This window comes from Notolepis coatsorum, assembly GCF_963971535.1.
Source record: "Notolepis coatsorum genome assembly, chromosome: 11".
In the NCBI taxonomy this organism is placed as follows: domain Eukaryota; kingdom Metazoa; phylum Chordata; class Actinopteri; order Aulopiformes; family Paralepididae; genus Notolepis; species Notolepis coatsorum.
The window spans coordinates 68,994,099-69,012,732 of record NC_140175.1 but is presented as its reverse complement, the minus strand read 5'-3'; the positions used below and the strand labels follow the sequence as shown (position 1 = coordinate 69,012,732).

The following is an 18,634-nucleotide window of genomic DNA, read 5'->3' as shown; positions in this document are numbered from 1 at the left end:
GGCCCAAAAAGGATGCATCGAGGCAGGTGAAAAGGGAGTTACAATAATCCAGGCGGGATGAAACAAAAGCATGAATAATCATTTCCATCTCTACCTGGGACACAACAGATCGAAGTTTGGCGATATTTCGTAGATGGAAAAAAACAGGTACGTGTCAGAGATCTAATGTGGTGATCAAAGTGCATCTGCTGGTCAAAGATCACACCAAGGTTTCTGAGCTTGGGCCTCAGAGTTGTTGAGAGGGTCCCCATGCATGTGGCAACTTCTGAGGTGACTTTTTCTGAGCCTATAATAAGAACCTCCGTTTTTTCTGCGTTTAACTGAAGGAAGTTGTTTGCCATCCAATCCTTGACAGTTAACCCTTTCACTGCCACACGACAGAAGGTTAACCCTTTACTATCACACAACCGACGGTCGCCGTGTCGTGTGGCAGTGAAAGGGTTAACCTTCTGTGTGTCACCGCAGTGAAAGGGTTAACCGTTTTTAGTAGTGCGGCGGTGAAAGGGTTAACCACAGCATCAAAACATCACCCCCCTCAGGGACCCAGGCTGGGGAGCTGCTCAGATCACATTGAGTCTCTCAGGGAGCTCAGGTGGAGAGGCTGGGGAGCAGCAATTCAATCTGGATCAGTAACTGCATCATATGAAAGCAGAGAATGAAAAAAAAGGCTCTGCATCATTTATCTGACAGTCTATTCCGACATCCGCTGCTTCAATTCTCTTTCATTAGACAGACGATGAGACTCAGCCCTGTACTTGCGATCACTATTCCTGTACTTTTTATAGTTATTTTGCATGTTCACATGGTTTGACATCCTTTTTCATTTGTTGTGAGTCAGCTGCCTTCTGGGATTACAATAAAAACGAATCTGAACTGAACTATTTGACCATTTAATTTGAATCTACAGAGAGACTCCATAGGTCCTTTGTTGCATGTCCTCCCAAGTCCCGCTGTTTGACGGCATGATGTTCTACTTTTCCAAACTGAACTGTAGCTTAAGTACTTGTATTAGCGCAGGTGCTCATATGCGAGCAGCACAGACCTGTTCTCTGGGGAATGTGCCTTTCAGATTGAATCAGCCTCTCATAATGACGTGGCTGAATCTTTTATGAAACAGACGAGGCCAGTTTCTTACGACCGTCTCCACTGTTACATTCAGACACAGCAGTCTCAGTGAGGGCAGCTGTGCTGGGAGAGGATGCCATAGACACACACACACACACACACACACACACACACACACACACACACACACACACACACACACACACACACACACACACACACACACACACACACACACACGCACACGCACACGCACACACACAGTGGGATAAAGGAAGTCCAGCAGGAGGTCTGGCAGAGCAGCTGTCCCACCTGCCTGGCAGCACAGCAGGCTGTGAGAGGCCTGCGTGAGCAATGACCAGAGCTTGGTTCACTACATTAACCTCAGAACCAAACTATATACAGTATATGTATGTAGAGAGGGGGGGGTGTAGATAAATAAAGGGGTCTTCCTCATGCCAATACCCTACAACCAAGATATAAAGATGGAGAGAGATGAAAGATGGTATGTGTGAACGAGTGTGAGAGAGAGAGAGAGAGATAGATAGATAGATAGAGAGAGAGAGAGAGAGATAGGGGAAAGGAACAAAGAAGAGAGGGTGGGGAGAGAGAGAGGGAGAAAGAGAGGAAGGGAGGGAAGGAACAAAGAAGAGAGGGAGGGGGAGAGAGAAAGTGAGGTGAGAAATGAAGAAGGAAAGAAAGAAAGAAAGAAAGAAAGAAAGAAAAAAAAAAAAGTAGAGTGACAGAGAAGGGTGGGAGGAAGGAAGAGAGAGAGATGGGATGAGCGAGAGGAAAAGGAGGGGGAAAGGGCGAGATAGATAGAGTGCCTTGACACAGCTGGGTAATAGCCCTGCTGGCCTTCACTTCTGTATCCAGCCTAACATTACTCTGTCTCCTTCTCAGTCCTCCCTGCAAACAAATGTATTGCTCTCCCAAAGTAACCACCTGAATATCACATGAGAAAAACAAAACAAAACAAAAGTCCACTCACCGTCAGACCAGCGCATTGCGTCGTCTAGGTGTGGAGGAAGGCCCTTCCAGAGGGTGGCGTCTTTAGGGTATCCCAGGTCCATGCGTCGCAGGTGGTCGTCATAGCGCCAGTAGCGGTTGTCCCTGAAGAAGTAGGTCTTGTCATTATGCAGCCAAACGAAGGCGGCATCCACGCTCCCCTCCAGAGGCAGGCCGAAGTCACTGATGGGCCGGGGGTAGCCCTCCTCCACGTTGTTGTCTTTGAACACCCAGTACTTTAGACCTGAGGGGTGGGAGTGAATGGGTAAAATGTGAGGACCAAATTGTAAAGCACTTATACAAAATTATTTAATATTATTTTAATGAATAATAAAAGCGCTATATAAATGCACCATTTACCATTTATTTTATTTAACATTCCTTTGGGACATACAACGGGTTCCAGAGTGTGATAAGATATGGTGCTTTGATTATTAAAGTATTTTGATTATATTTGTGGAGCGGTTTATGAGACAACTTGCTTATTACAAGCCAAGGCATATTGACAAACACAATGATAGGTCACAATGAGACCAGAGAAGATTATATGTATTATATCTTTAAATAATCAATGCTGAATCACATTTTTGGCCACCATGGACCTGTTGGCCCTTGGCTTTCCATGTCAAAAGGTTCTATCTCTATCTCTCTCTCTCTCTCTCTGGTCTCTCTTCTGACTTGCGCAACATTTTGGGATTTTTCGTGAGCTCCGGCATAATCCAACCTTGACCATGCCGCGTCACATGTTGTATAGCCATCTACCTTTGAAGAAAACAATCTTGTGGTCTCCAGGTCTCTCGTACACAGCGTCCACACTGTCCAGGTTGAGTGGCAGGCCTCTCCAGAAGCGGTGGATCTGAGCCGGACGTAGAGACACCAGGTGCTTCTCCCTGGTCAGACGCCAGAAGTACTTCCCTGTGAGGAGGTAGAGGCAGTTAGCATGGAGAGGGGGTAGTTGAGTACTTTGACCCAAGTATTCAAGTCTCTCTCTTCCGTTTGTGTGTGTGTGTGTGTGTGTGTGTGTGTGTGTGTGTGTGTGTGTGTGTGTGTGTGTGTGTGTGTGTGTGTGTGTGTGTGTGCGCGCGTGCGTGTGTGTGTGTGTGTGTGTGCACGTGTGTGCCAGTTCTTCACTAGCCCAGTTTGGCTGTCAGACCCAGGAAGTGATAGAAGAACTTTAAGCCTGTATCTCATGTCACAATATCTCCTCCTTATCCCCTCCTCCCTCTCTCTCTCAATATATTTCTTTCCTGCCAGTTTTTTTTTTGCATTTCAGTCCCTCCCCTCTTGCTTTCATGTTATTTCGTTTCATTCCTTTTTTCTAAGAATCTCTCTCTCTCTCTCTCTCTCTCTCTCTCTCTCTCTCTCTCTCTCTCTCTCTCTCTCTCTCTCTCTCTGAATACCCTTCTTGGTTTCTGAACTCCCCCTCTAGTCCTTATCCCCTCTTTGCCCCCCCCCCATTTCCTTTGGGGGTGGAATGTAATTAAGTGTTTTCAGTTTCACTCAAGGAACTTTATTCTTTTCATTCTACTGAATTTAATTTCAACTCGTTTCCCACGTGGTGCTGAGGGCTGTGTCAGACTGTGGCAAATGGTAGTCACTCATGGACATGTTAGTAGGGGCGTTATATGTTACGTATATATACGTATATGGCTATAGCCTACGTACAGTAGGTGTGCTGTGGGGTTCTATACGTACAGTAGGTGTGCTGTGGGGTTCTATACATACAGTAGGTGTGCTGTGGGGTTCTATATGTACAGTAGGTGTGCTGTGGGGTTCTATACAGTAGGTGTGATGTGGGGTTCTATACGTACAGTAGGTGTGCTGTGGGGTTCTATACGTACAGTAGGTGTGCTGTGGGGTTCTATATGTACAGTATGTGTGCTGTGGGGTTCTATATGTACAGTAGGTGTGCTGTGGGGTTCTATATGTACAGTAGGTGTGCTGTGGGGTTCTATATGTACAGTAGGTGTGCTGTGGGTTTCTATATGTACACTAGGTGTGCTGTGGGGTTCTATCAGTGGAGGTTATTCCATGACAACACGTGAAACACAAATTCACTCATAATTCATAATTATTATTAATTTACATATATATATAATTTATATATATATATATATATATATATATATATATATATATTAGAGGTGGGCATAGATTAATTTTTTTAATCTAGATTAATCTATCTGCAATCCTGGATTTAATCTAGATTAATCTAGATTAAAATGACTCAAAAAAAAAAAAAAAACCTGCCGAAGGCATTCAAAATATGTGTGTTCTACCCAAATAATGACCAGAAGTAAGTCCTTACTTTTTCTTTCCTCCTTATGTTTCTCAGGCCAGGTGGCCCATTACACCATGAGCCCATCTCCCGTTTCCAAAATGCATTACAGACTGTTTGAAAAAGCTGTTTTGCTATGATAATTGGTAATGAAATATCAAAATAATGTTCAATAAGATGTACTTGTGTTTAATAAGTTGTTTTATTCAGAAGTTAACACAAATAAATAATATTACCAGTACAGTATCTAGCACACTCTCAGGAGCAAAACAGAAAGAAGCAGTTGATCAGCCAGTCAGCAGTTGATCAGCCAATGCAAATCAACTGCTCCAGTGGAGTTGCTCAGTGGCCAATGGTGTCAACTGTGGTTGTACTGGGCAGCTCCCAGGTGTGAATGGAACTGTGTGAATGTGAAGCAGGGCGTTCCTGAAAAAGAGCATCTGTGCTCAGTGAACCTACCCTGGGTAGATAAAGGTAAAAAAAAAAAAAAAAAAAAATTATTTTTTAATTTTTTTTAGATTAATGCGTTAATTATATTATCGCGCGATACTAGTATCGCGTTAACGCAGCACGTTAACGCCGTTAACGGCCCAGCTCTAATATAGATATATATATATATATTTTTTTTTATTGTTATTATTATTATCTTTTTTTCTTTTTTTTTTTTTTTTTAAATGTTTTCCTCTGTAAAAAAATGCCACTGAATAATTTTTTCTTCAAAAATGGCCAAAAGTGACAGCTCTGAGCTCTCTGATCAGGGCTGAAGTCAGTAATGGCTAGCTGTCAATCACTCAAGTGCAACTTTCCCTGCACAGGTTCTATTATCCAATCAAAATAGGCTATTTGAGTCATCTAAGCCCTGCCCGTGCAACTTTGCGCACGCTACTCATGAACGCGGGTTGAATGATTGACAGCCCTCGACGGTCTGGGACTCAATCAGAGAGGAGCTGCGAGACATGGCATAGACCACTGCACTTCCGCGTTACATGGAGCTCGTGAGGAGGAGGGGGGCGGGGGGACGAATGCGCTGCCTTCCCCCCCGAACCTCCCATGAGCTCAAAATACCGGAAGTGGTGCGGTTTACACTTTCCATGGGATAAAAGAACGTGTCTCGACTCGAGTCGGACTTGTCACGATGGAGAAGCTGCAATATTCAATGGAAGATGAGATCGGTCACTGCTTTGGCTGTTGTGTGGTGAGTGCATTTAAAATATATATATATATTTTACAGTGATTATGAATTCATTAGCCCGCTGTGGCCTTGCGTGTGTAATAATAAGGTAGCCCCTCAAGTCAAGTCAAATCAAGTCAAGTAATTTATTTATATAGCACGTTTAAAAGCACAAGAGCCAACCAAAGTGCTGTACAATCAAAGCTTAAAATCAATGTCCTAATATAAAATACACAAATACAAAAATACAAAAAGGCACAGCAGGACAGACAGCAGACAAGCCTTGCTTGCGTTTCTAATCAAATATTAATATCGCCGCGGGGAGGGGGGGGGGCATAATCCCACGGGACAATGGGATTGACCGATATGTTTACCAATATTCCAATGTACAGTTTTGCTGTACCATTCAGTTCAGTTCAGTTCAGTTCAGAGTTTTTATTTGCCACATGGAATAATACAATCATAGTTTCTTCATTAAAAAATCATAAATAGCCATTCCATGGACAAAAGGAGCAGGAAGAAGAATAAATCTTATAATTACCTGCCCCTTATTCCTAAACTAACATGTATTTTCTTAATGGTCGGCGTATAACCTTATTTACACAAATAATCATTTATACCATTATAAAAGAAACACAATCCACAGTTAAACAAGAACAATTTAAATAATAATAATAATGATAAAGAATAAAAAAGAAAAGAAAGAGAAGAGAAAAAAAAGATCTCACTATCCAGATCACATTTTGATTTTCATACTGACTAAATATTTTTTTTTATAAATTTTTTTGAATTGATAAACACTGTTACATCCCTTAAGCTTGCTATGGAGAGAATTCCATAACTTTACACCAATAACTGAAGGACACATCTGTTTAAGTGTGGTACGTGCAAACTGATGTTTAAAATTGTATTTTCTCCTACTAAACTCCCATTGACTCAGAATGGTCTGTTTTATTGAAATCGTCACAGCAGTATAGTTTGTTTATACTTCAGAAGTATGATATTTAAACATGGTCCTCAAAATGAATGGAAAACGAATGAGGAGCCTGACACCTGGGAGGAATGGGGGTGTTGCAGCGTTGGGGATGTTTAAAAAATATAATTTAATATATAATATAATATAATAATTTTGTGCTTCACCAAGAAATTTGGTCAGCAGCCGCCACTGGGTTCTATATGTACAGTAGGCGTGCTGTGAGGTTCTATATGTACAGTATGTGTGCTGTGAGGTTCTATATGTACAGTATGTGTGCTGTGAGGTTATATATGTACAGTATGTGTGCTGTGGGGTTCTATACATACAGTAGGTGTGCTGTGGGGTTCTATATGTACAGTAGGTGTGATGTGGGGTTCTATATGTACAGTAGGTGTGATATGGGGTTCTATATGTACAGTAGGTGTGATGTGGGGTTCTATATGTACAGTAGGTGTGATGTGGGGTTCTATACGTACAGTAGGTGTGCTGTGGGGTTCTATATGTACAGTAGGTGTGCTGTGGGGTTCTATATGTACAGTAGGCATGCTGGGGGTTCTATACTTTATTTCTTATTTTTTATTCCACAACATTTATCTAAAGGCTGCAGTTTATTAGTAACACATGAACACCAGCCATTTGTCTATGGTCATATGGCATAATATAACATACAATGAATTACCTTTTGTCTCACTGAGAGATGAATGAATAAGAGTAGATCCAGTAATATGTGCAGATAACTAACTTTTTTACTACACTACATCAATTTGACACCTGTTGCTAGCGTGGAAAGTTTGGCATATCCATCTGCCAAATGCTGGGGAGATCTTGGATGGGGCCGGTACGCTTGTCTGTGTCTGTTTGGATAGAGTTAGTACCAGTGTTGCACTGCACTGTGGCTTATTACTGGATCTTGTAAAGAAGTTACAGCAGAACAGTAATATTGTGTTTTTCCAGTGGTTTACCTACTCTACCAAAAGTCCTCCTGGAAAAACAATGGCTCAGTTCTGGATACAGTCACCTCTTATAAATACCTGGGTATCTGGTTAGATAATACACTTTATTTTTCTCAGCACGTGTTACTGTACATCGCCAATCAAAAATAAAAGCAAGGCTTCTTGTACAGGAATCGCTCCTACTTTACTCACTCTGCTAAACGCTCACTAGTCCAAATGTCCATTCTCCCATTGTTTGACTATGGCGATGTCATTTACATGCATGCAAGCAAGAGTGTCCTTGATCGCCTTAATGCTTTGTATCACTCAGCAATTAGGTTTGCTACAAATGCCCCCTTTTCAACACATCCCTATGACACATCTGTAATTTGGCCATCATTACACTCTAGACGAGAAATTCATTGGCTTACATTCACTTACAAAACCTTCCTTGGTCTGACACCTCCTAATTTGATACAGTTGTTAAAATTCTCTACTCTCTATAACACCAAAACTGTTCCCTGTGTTAACACTTCCTTTGGCCAATCCTCCTTCCAATTTGCTGCTCCCAGCAGTTGGAACGAGATCCCCCTCACTACTTTTAAGCAGAGTTGTTTACACACACCTGTAACTGTCACCCAGTCTTTTAACTGTAATTTGACTGTTCTGCTTCATGTATTACATACCTTGTAATTTGGTTGTTTGTTTGATGTGTTTTAATTATTTCCCTTACATCTGTGATGTATGTATCGTCTGTCTCTTTTCCATTTAATTTGATTTCTTTTTTTGTCCCCTTTCCCTGTTAGCCTTCGAGAGGCCTTTTTGTCCTCTCGCCAGGCTGTCATTGTGAACTAATAATTAAGAACAAGAAATAATTGTTGTTTTGTAAATTATTGCTCTTAATTGACCTGCCTGATTAAAACAAAGTGTACCGCTGTGAAGGAAGGGTACGCTACATTTACAACACAAAATTAACACGACATGTGGCACAGTAATAGTTTTTATCTCAATTATATTATTTTCATGATCGTGGGAAGCCAAAATCATAATTGAAATTTAAACTTTATTAATCACCCAGCCCTATCTACCGCCGCACAGTAATTGGCAGCCATACTGGAAGGCAGAGAAGTACACAGACATTCCGTGCAAGGCCTATATTGAGCAGGCTCATTGCATGTGGAATGAATGAGTTCTTGTATATTCTTTGTTGCCAACGGAATCCTGTAGCAAATTCTGCCAGATGTCAGCCTCACAAACTTGAAGAACAGGGGATGAGAGAGTTCCTCTGTAAAACACAGAGCTTTCATCCTCCTCCTCTGTTCCCACAGAGCCCCAAACTGCTCTATCCCTTCCATTTACAAGGCTTACACTGACGCCCTCGCCAGCCAGCTCCTGCATGTATTGTTCCCATACGGTGATGTTAAAGGCCAGCACACTTTCAATAAGAGACTTATAAAGGACTTCTAAAAGGTGTTGGCCTACTCCAAAGCTGTTAAGTTGTCTAAGCAAATACATGTCTTAAAAACATAATCAGTATTCACAGAGGAACTCAGTTTACTATCTAGGAATAGGTATTCCAAATCCTCTACAGTTTTGGCTGATTTTGATGTGAGTAGCAAAGTCCTGTTTAGAAGTTATAAGAAGTTCCTTGGTTTTACTGTGAGTTAGTTTCAGTGCACTGCTATGCCACTGTGTCTGGAGAGCAGTGTCTGGAGAACAGTGGTGTGGCTCAGGTATCTCTTGAAACAAGTCACAACATCCTGAGTCAGGTGACTCCTTCTGTTTAAAGGTAATGATCCTTGTCTTGAAACAAGCTCATTAATGTCTTCTTGGAACACGTTAATGATCTCACCACCCTGGCATATATTATGTGTTTTACAGTAAGAAAATACGCTTTTAAAACCAAATGCTATCCTTCAAATTAAACAATTAAACTGCCATTTCACAGAGGAGAGGAATAGAGGGGGAATATAGATAATGTATGAGAGAGTGAGAGAGAGGGGGGGAGGGGGAGAGGGATAGAAAGACAGAGAGAGAGAGAGAGAGAGAGAGAGAGAGAGAGAGAGAGAGAGAGAGAGAGAGAGAGAGAGAGAGAGAGAGAGAGAGAGAGAGAGAGAGAGAGAGAGAGAGAGAGAAAGAGAGAGAGAGCAGGAGGGAGAGAAAGAGAGAGAGGGAGAGAGAGGGGGGGGGGTGAGAGTGAGAGGGATGGGGGGATGGCAGATAGATGAGCAGGGGAAACAAAGCGGATAAACTCTCAGTCAGTTTTGATATTGGAGGTCTAATTGAGTGCCTTTAACACTTTCAGTGCCAGCAGGGGGCGCACGATTTAGTGCTTGAGTGCCACCACCCATGTCAATGATAGCGCTCTCATATTTGCGAACGCATAAACTACATCTTAAATTATGGCTATGTGTCTAATATGGCCGTCGCTTATCAATGACTTGTTTGCAGTCAACATTGTGGAAACGGATTGTTTTTTAATCTGTTCATTTCCGTTTTATACCATTTTGAAAAACGCTTGTTTTTGGAAAGTTTCAGGAAAATATAAATATTCTGTGATAAACGCCCTTTACTGGAATATTCTGGAATACACAAAAAACTTTGTAATTTTTCGGCCTATTTATGAATAGTTTTCAAATAAACGCTAGATTATCGATAGTATATGTGTACTTATGCACGCTATAGAAGCGGGCTGAAAATCGATTATCTCATTTCCTGATCAGCACACACACACACACACACGCACACACACACATAGGGCACACGTTGATATCTCTGTGATTATCCTAAGACTGGTCAAATAGATTCCTTACCTCAGATCAGATGTTCTCCAAAAAGATTATTCCAATTCCTGATCACCATTCCAAATATCGATCGGGTTTATTGATCCAACGCTGGGTACTGGAAATATGTATTCCACGCTGTTCTGGGGCTCTGCAATGAATCCGATCGTCTCGGGTGACTTGTCTGAGAAGTAAAATGAGGAAGCAGGATTCTTTTTTCCCCCCATGCGTTTCATTAACTCCATTCCAAAGGGGTGCAGTACCACAGGGAGAGACGATAGGGGGCGGTTATTTCCCAATGGAGTTCAGAGAGAGTTTGCAGCACTAACGTGAGGCTAGATTGATGAAATATGAATTCAAATCGCTAATAAAAAAAAAGACGAGATCTATCGTCGTTGGCACTGAACGGTCGGCATGAACAAACGAGATATCTCGTCGTTGGCACTGAAAGTGTTAAAGGCATTTCTGATTTATGTACATTATTGATTTATCATTTCGCTTTTTAGAACGCTGCGTATTGGCAGGCAAGTAAGAGTTAAGTTAGACGTCGTTTTGTCTCGTCTACTATATACATGTAGTACAATGCCAAAGCAGTAGGTAGCGATGTAGTTCAAACATGAAGGCCATTTTCAACCAATCAGAAAAGGTTGAACGCGTCACTACACTTCCTGCTAAAAAACAACAAAGTCACCATCTTTAAATACCTCGCATGAGCCATTTAGCAACTTAGCATTTATTTGTCAGTGTGCAATAAACAAAAACGGATACATTCACTGTGTGTTCTGCCTCATTTGTTGATGATTTGTTGATGAAACAAAACTAACATCAACACAATTGACCACCAAGAGCGGAGTTTAGTCTCACAAAAATATCGCCGATTTTGTTAGCTTACGTGCTAACGTGATTGGGATATGCCATTATAACAGTATAGCATTGTGGCTAGCAGCGTAGTAACGTTAATGCTAGCAGAATGAATGGATGTAAATGTTATTTAACAGATTGCAGAATGGGTACAATACAATACGGCTCAATACAAACAATTGTTAAGGGAATGCAGACTGTTGTAGTTTTGGACTGGGTTCCTTATAACAATAACTTGACAACTGACGTCTGTGTTTACTACTGCGCATGGGCGTTGGGCAAGAAACGGCTCTGTATCCGTCTCGCGCAAATTACATGGCACCATTGTCGGCGAGTTTTGGCGAGTTTTCAAAACGAAAACACCCTTTCAGCGTTGCCACTAGGAAAACGCGTTTTCCTGCCAAAACTGCGTTTCTTTTTAACTTGGACATGCAAACGTAATCATTCGAAAATAAAATGTTGCTGTTTTACCCCAGTGTAACCATGGCCTAAAGACGCACTTCTTCAACCATTATCTGAATAAAAATAAATAAAAAATAAATATCTAACCCTAACTAACCTTACTGTCATGCACTTGTCCTAATAAACTAACCTACACTGTAGCACTCAACACTTTGATGAACATTGTTACTCGTCTTGTAACGTCTTGTAAGTCGCTTTGGATAAAAGCGTCAGCTAAATGACTAAATGTAAATGTCCTAGTTGGTATTTGATGTAACAACAGGTTTAACCTTTTAAGCCCTAGCCATATCTAGGGACATCTATGGACCTCAAGGAATGTATTCCCAGTGTCAGAAATATTGTGTCTGTTACTATGCTTGAGTAAATTGTAATGAACCATTTTTCTTCCATATTTGACGGTGAATAACACCATGCTAACATTGACATGTGGCAGATGCCTCTCATCTCTCTCACCCCCTCTCCTTTCCTCCTCCTCTTTTTCTCTATATTTCATTATTTCCTTCAACACCCCCCCCCTCTCTCTCTCTCTCTCTTTCTCTCTCTATACCTTTGAAGAAGAAGGCCTCCCCGCGTATCTGGGCCACAGCATCAAAGTGACTTGTGCACCTGTCTGGGGCATCTCGTGCTGGCCTAAGAGAGGAGGGAGAGAGAGAGAGAGATAGAGAGAGAGAGAGAGGGAGAGAGAGAGAGAGAGAGAGAAAGAGAGAAAAGAGCAAGGAGGGGAGAAAGGACAGGATAAGAAATAAATCAAAATACATTTGTTAAGATTGAATTGATGAACTGAGACCGACATGACACCTAACTTCTTATACTAAGCCTGGGATTAGTCAGGGATTCATAAACCTTTCTACTAGGGATGTCCGATATTATCGGCCTACCGATATTGGCATTAAAATGTGATATCGGAAAATATCTGTATCGGTTTTCAATGTTTTTTTTTGGTTTTTAGTTTTTTTTACATTTCTATAACCTTTATTTACCCAGGCAAGCAAGTAAGAACAAATTCTGATTTTATTTATTGTCAAAAGTATGCATAATGTTGTGTTAATTCCACAACAAGAGATATGTAATGTTAATTACCTGAAATTATTCTGTTTTTTGCGGGGGGAAACCCTGCATATATAGGTATCGAAAATTAAGAGATGGACAATATCGGTATAGGTAAAAAAGCCAATATCGAGCATCCCTACTTTCTACCATGACATGACATGATAAGACATGACACAACGTGTCATCTCTACCCATTGACCTACAGGACCACGCAGCTACCATGGGACCCGCACAGAGGAAGTCTCAGCCTAATAAGTGAAGGAATCTATGTTTTTCAATGTGTATATAATGTAAATATCTGGTGGATGACAGCATCTACTCATAGCCATCTCAGAGGACGAGGACAACAGAGAGAGAGTGTGTGTGTTAGCAGCAGACTAATAGCAGAGCCATGGGCTCCGAGGCCGTCGGCAGCTTGTTAACATAAACACTGATAAGCACTGGTGGAGGCAGGTTTGGTCAGAGCTACGGGGAAAGTTTGACATCGATAGAAACGGATGTCTAGTGTGTTAAAGGTGAACAGCCGTTGCCATGGTAGCGTGTCACGTAGTAACGAGAAGAGGGGGCGGGGCCCGTTGCTAGGGGGAGAACGTTATGAGCCATGAGTTCCTTCCGGGGTAAGTTAGATTGAGACACGACGCACAGGCGAGCAGACACGTTGATCAGAGACTTTGAGATCCCTCCCCACCCTCGCTGGGTGGGGGAGGGGAAGTGACACATAATCGCTAGCTTCGGCTAACAGGGAATGGTTGTTGGCTACGACGAGGCCTCAGAACCATTGGACTAATTTAGTCAAGGACATTACAGAATGGGTTACATCTCGTACGGAGCTATGTTTACGAAAATAAACATCAGGAAATAGATCACGTTGCAGTGTCGTTTCTTATGACTACGGATGTACTAACAGGGGTTGATACAGTGTGAGACAGCTAATGAGATATCCAAGTAAAATGACTCAACGCGGAGGCCCGTCACGGAACAGCAGGTGACGAGTGGATTAAATGATTAAAGGCTAGAAACACTGTTATCTAACATAAGGTACTCTCTCTTATCAAACAGGGACCCTTCAGAGACAGGCCTGTGTCCCAGTTTGAGTCCTGACCCACCATTTCAGAAACCCTGGTCCAGATGTATTGGAAGCTGCAGGGCATGAAACAAAGGTTTTTCTTTCTTTATTTCCATATATATTTTCCAGCAACTGAATTGTTGAGCAGCAAATGGAAGAGCCTGAGAGGACACAAGGTTATCTACCAACTAGACACAAGGAAGTGCTAATTGCTTCATTGTTTCTTTAAAACAGGACTGAAAAGAGCAGGTCTCCTCCAACAAGACAAGTCCAATGTACACTTTTCACGTGATTTCACGTAGCAACAAAGGGGTTATTTTTAGATGTGAAGCACTCAATCACGGTTTTGCGACTCTGCCCCTAGTGGCTGCTCAAAGGCATGGCACTGTGTTGAAGACCAGTTCAAGTTATGCTTCTCATTTATGACACTGTGTGTCCTTGTTATGTATTTTTTCATGTAAAACAAATGCATTGGATCATGTGAGATGTCCAGTATGTGACCACATCCAAAACCCAGCAGCCTATAGTGCCTCTCTTCCCTTATTCACCTTGTGTCTCTAGGCAACACAATTACAAGGAGAATGAGCTAACCAATTTTTGTCCATAAACTGTAGATCAGCGGAAAATCACTCAATGGGCCGGACACATAATAAGTAAAAGGTGCATTTTCCTGAGGTCACTAGCTTACAGTAATTGGTCATTTTGTTCATTCAATTTGCGCATACCTGCTCAACATATTATTGTAAATGCACTTCCGTTCATTCTCTGGTGCTTTAATGAATACAAGGACGTCTATATGATTAAAAGGTGGTTAAGGATGCACCATTTATGAATATCGGCTTATTATAGATTTGAATTGCATATTGGAGAACGAAGTAGAATGCCTGCACACACAAAACATCTCTCACCTCTTTCCTTTGTCTTGCATAAAACCAATTATTTACCAATATAAACTTTGATTACAGAGTAGTTATGTGAAGTAAATTTTAAGACGAATTTGCAAGCTAATCATATATTGGGTTTCAATTAATTATTCACCCATAAGAGTTTGTAATATTAGCAATTCTAGGTTATACAGGTCCTGGACTTGGTGAACTAAATGGAACACACATTCACACACAAAACATATATCTCTCACCTTGGCATCTCTTTCTATTGCAGGTTTTTTATCTTGTGTAAGTAACTTATGTATTATTTATTCAGTTTGTGAATATCCACTTTGCCATGAAGTTCAGCAACTGTAAACAGAACCACAATGGTGAGAATAGGTGAAAGTTAGCTACTGTACCTGTCGGCTAGTTTGCTGGTAGTCTGACTGACAGGATATAGACTGTGAGTATAAGCATGCCATTGGCCGACTATTTCAGTCTGAATTCTCCTCCCCTTCCACTATCTGTGATACTATTTTGCAAGGGCACCGTCGCTGAATCCTGGGCTTAGCGCCGCCCAGGATGATTGTGATTGGTTCAAAGAAATACAAACAAGCCAGAGTGTTTTCTTCCCTATAGCAGAATGATAATATGATAATAGATCATGATAATCAGCCAGACCGCTCTCTGGCGCTGGCACAGTGCTAATGTAGTGCAGAGAGAGGTATGGCTACGAGAGACCAGTTGGCTGGTAGAATTCAAACCACGCCCTCTTTTCTTGTTGTGATTTGAGGATCAAGAAAAGAGGGCAGGGTTTGAGACAATAATAATAATAATAATAATAATAATAATAATAATAATAATAATAATAATAATAATAATAATAATAATAATAATAATAATAATAATAATGAAGTGTATTTGTATAGCACCTTTCATACAAGAATTGCAGCCCAAAGTGTTTCATAGCAGTGAGGTGGACACATAGGCATAAAATGAGCATACCATTTTAATAATTATAGACACACATAAAATGAGCAGAGAATTATATTAAAAACTTTTAAATCTATGAAAAACAATTTTTTTTAAAGATTAGTTAAAAAAAAGATAAATAGATTTGTCATTAAAATCTATAAAACAATATTATAATATATTTCTTCCAGATTAAATATCATCCGTCTCTAGTATGGCAAGTTACATTCACAGCTGCAATAGCTCTGAAAATAAATGACCTTTAAGCCCTGTGGCTGCTGCTCAATACCTTCTACAGACATGAAGGGAAGAGAAGCACGTCCCACCGGTTGTGTTGGTGGTCGGCTCCTGGTGGGCAACATTAGTCAGTATTGGAAAAGACTGTAGGCCTACAACACTGTTAATGTTATTGTGTCAGTCTTTATTGCTGGTTAGCCTGTCTGATATTATGATGGGCTGCCACAAAGAAATCCATCAATTAGGATAGAATGACTATAGGAACAAACATTACCAACGTGTATGCAATAAACAACTCAGATATGTGCAGCATTGTATTTGCATATGCAGGCTGAGGGATTAGGCCCTCTTCCGCATGCATGTGTGTGTGTGTGTGTGTGTGTGTGTGTGTGTGTGTGTGTGTGTGTGTGTGTGTGTGTGTGTGTGTGTGCTTGCTTGCTTGTCCATCGGTTACACTTGACCAGACATTAACTTATTGTCTGCAATGCCAATCTCAATACGCTTGTGTGTGTTGTTTATCTGTTCATCATTCCTATTTGCACTTGTGGGGGCGTAGAGATGATGTCCAATGTTTATGTTCATTCAACTGTAAGTGTATGCATATTGTGGCAGATATCATCCCTCGTCACATGGTTATGTGGAGGAAGGGAGATACTATTGTCACTTTGTCAGAGAGTTAATTGAGGAGTTGATTAGGACTGATGGAATACACCTGTGCACCACGTGATCACCCACATCCCACACACACACAAGACACACATAGCATAAAGCCCTAGGAGAGACAGAGAAGAGTTGAGTGGAGGTGAGGAAGGAGCAGAGTTCGTGGAGAGAGTGTGAGATACTGAGTTTGTGAGGTGAGAGGTAGTTTGAAGGAGAGGTTAGAGTGAGAAGGTGTTTGTGGTACTGGACCCTGGACTGGCTGAGATACCCCCTTGTGAAACTGACCCTGGACCGGACGACAACCCCTGAGTATTGAACATTCCCTTTTTGTACGAGAGCCTGGGACGTGTTTTGACCCTGGACTGTAATTTGACTACTCTCTTGCCCATTGGACCTGTACTGTTGATCAATAAATATTCTTGTTTATTGAAATTGTGCTTGTGTGGACATTGGAATTGTTTGTTTTGGTCCGTGTCGAGCCTGAACACCACAAGGCTCGTCACAATATGTGTGTGTGCATGTGTGTAATGTCCGGCCACATTTAATTGACAGACGTTCATGCATGCACACACACTCTCACACATACTTGTAGAGTAGAGAGACTTTGTAGAGTATGTTTGTTTGTTTGTATGTATGCATGCATGTATGTGGCCAAACATCAGTGGAGATTCAATCACCCCGACACAGAGAGATCTGCCTTGCTTATCCCCAGGCTACTGAATGATTTAAGTCTCTGACGTGGCCGGCCTGCCAACGACCAGCCAATTATCCCCACAGGGCTGCTTTTGTGTGAGTGGCGGAACGCCAGGTTGCCGTATCAACAAAGATCTCTATTCAGAGCCCCATTAACACTGAGCCACTGACTAGAGAGGACTGTATTAGTGACCCTCTTGTCAAGATAAATCCACCTTCCCCACACATCACCTGTGTAGGTGTGAGCGGTGACAAGAAAAGGCTGTTTGAGGTGCTCACCTCCAACCCGTATGAAGGCGTTATAACATGCCAAGAGTTTAGAAACATGCTCCCAGCGGCCAGTAAAGCAATATGCACTCTCCATGGTGCTGAAACCTTTGTCTTGAATTTACCAAATTTGTGTTTTTGGAGAGGTAACCTTAAAGGTGCTATAGATACAATTTCTTTATTGTATTAAAAAATAATACATCCACAGAACTTTTAGAAAGGGGAAGAATAAAATTATTGCTTTTCTGTGGGTATTTTCAGCTTTATTATTGTAGATAGGACAGTCAGAGGAAATTGGGTGAAGAGATGGGGGAAGACATACAACACACGTCCTGGGCCGGATTCGAACCAAGGACGATTGCTGCGATTACACTGCGAGCGCAGCTACATGGTGCGCCACTGTGGCGCCCCACAAAGACGTTTTTAATTTGAAGAACCAAAATGCAGAATCTCAGATGCTAATCATGAGCAGCATGCATCATAATGCTAACTGGAGTATGTTAGCTATACCAACCACACAACCAAGAGATGTGTCCAAAAAGGATACATAACATGTATTTCTTCCCACATATTCTGAGAATGAACCAACTTAGTCTTTGATGCACAGCTTGTTTTGGAAGCATCAAATGTCCACTTAAACCAGAACTGAACTGGATTTTCCACTTGTCATTTTTACCATTTTGATGCTAGAATTGCTATTTTTGAAAGGAATTTGTAGCAGTTCTAACAAGGAGTCAATACGGTTCTCCTCGTTTTCCCACCCAGAGTGCCGTCACGATTAAAGATGGCGGCCATGTGAATTAGGTCATTCTTTTGGAACAGCACAACAGGTTCTCCTCAGTTATGCCCCGTTGTCTCTGCTTACCCGTTATGCCTCTCTATGATTTTCATTTATTTTCTTGTTTCCTTTTTCACTATTCATTTATTCATATTATCACTATTCATTTAATTATTAATATTATTATTATTATCATTATTATTATTATTATTATTATTATTATTATTATTATTATTATTATTATTATTATTATTATTATTATTATTATTATTATTATTATTATTATTATTATTATTATTATTATTATTATTACTATTATTACACCCTTATTGCATTTATTTTCAAAGGTGTTGCCCACTTCAACACCTATATCTGGACGACCTAGTTGGGGGGGGGGGGGGGGGGGTGTCTCATCTAAGATTTTCTTCACTTTTCTCTATATTAAAAGGATGGTAAGAGAGGAGCGGCTGAACAGCGCAGTGGACTAAGTGCTCGCCTATACCACT

The 18,634-nt window shown here is 41.1% G+C and overlaps 1 protein-coding gene across 1 annotated transcript in view; it reads right to left on the bottom strand.

Moving 5' to 3' along the window:
- The window catches only part of mmp17a (matrix metallopeptidase 17a), a 178,956-nt gene that overhangs the window by 23,967 nt on the left and 136,355 nt on the right, over positions 1–18,634 (bottom strand). Inside the window, exons 6-8 of the mRNA XM_084325150.1 lie at positions 12,084–12,166; positions 2,836–2,988; positions 2,057–2,317 (exon numbers count right to left, since the gene is read on the bottom strand). Coding sequence (XP_084181276.1) covers positions 2,057–2,317; positions 2,836–2,988; positions 12,084–12,166 — 497 coding nt within the window. The remainder of the gene's footprint in view (positions 1–2,056; positions 2,318–2,835; positions 2,989–12,083; positions 12,167–18,634) is intronic.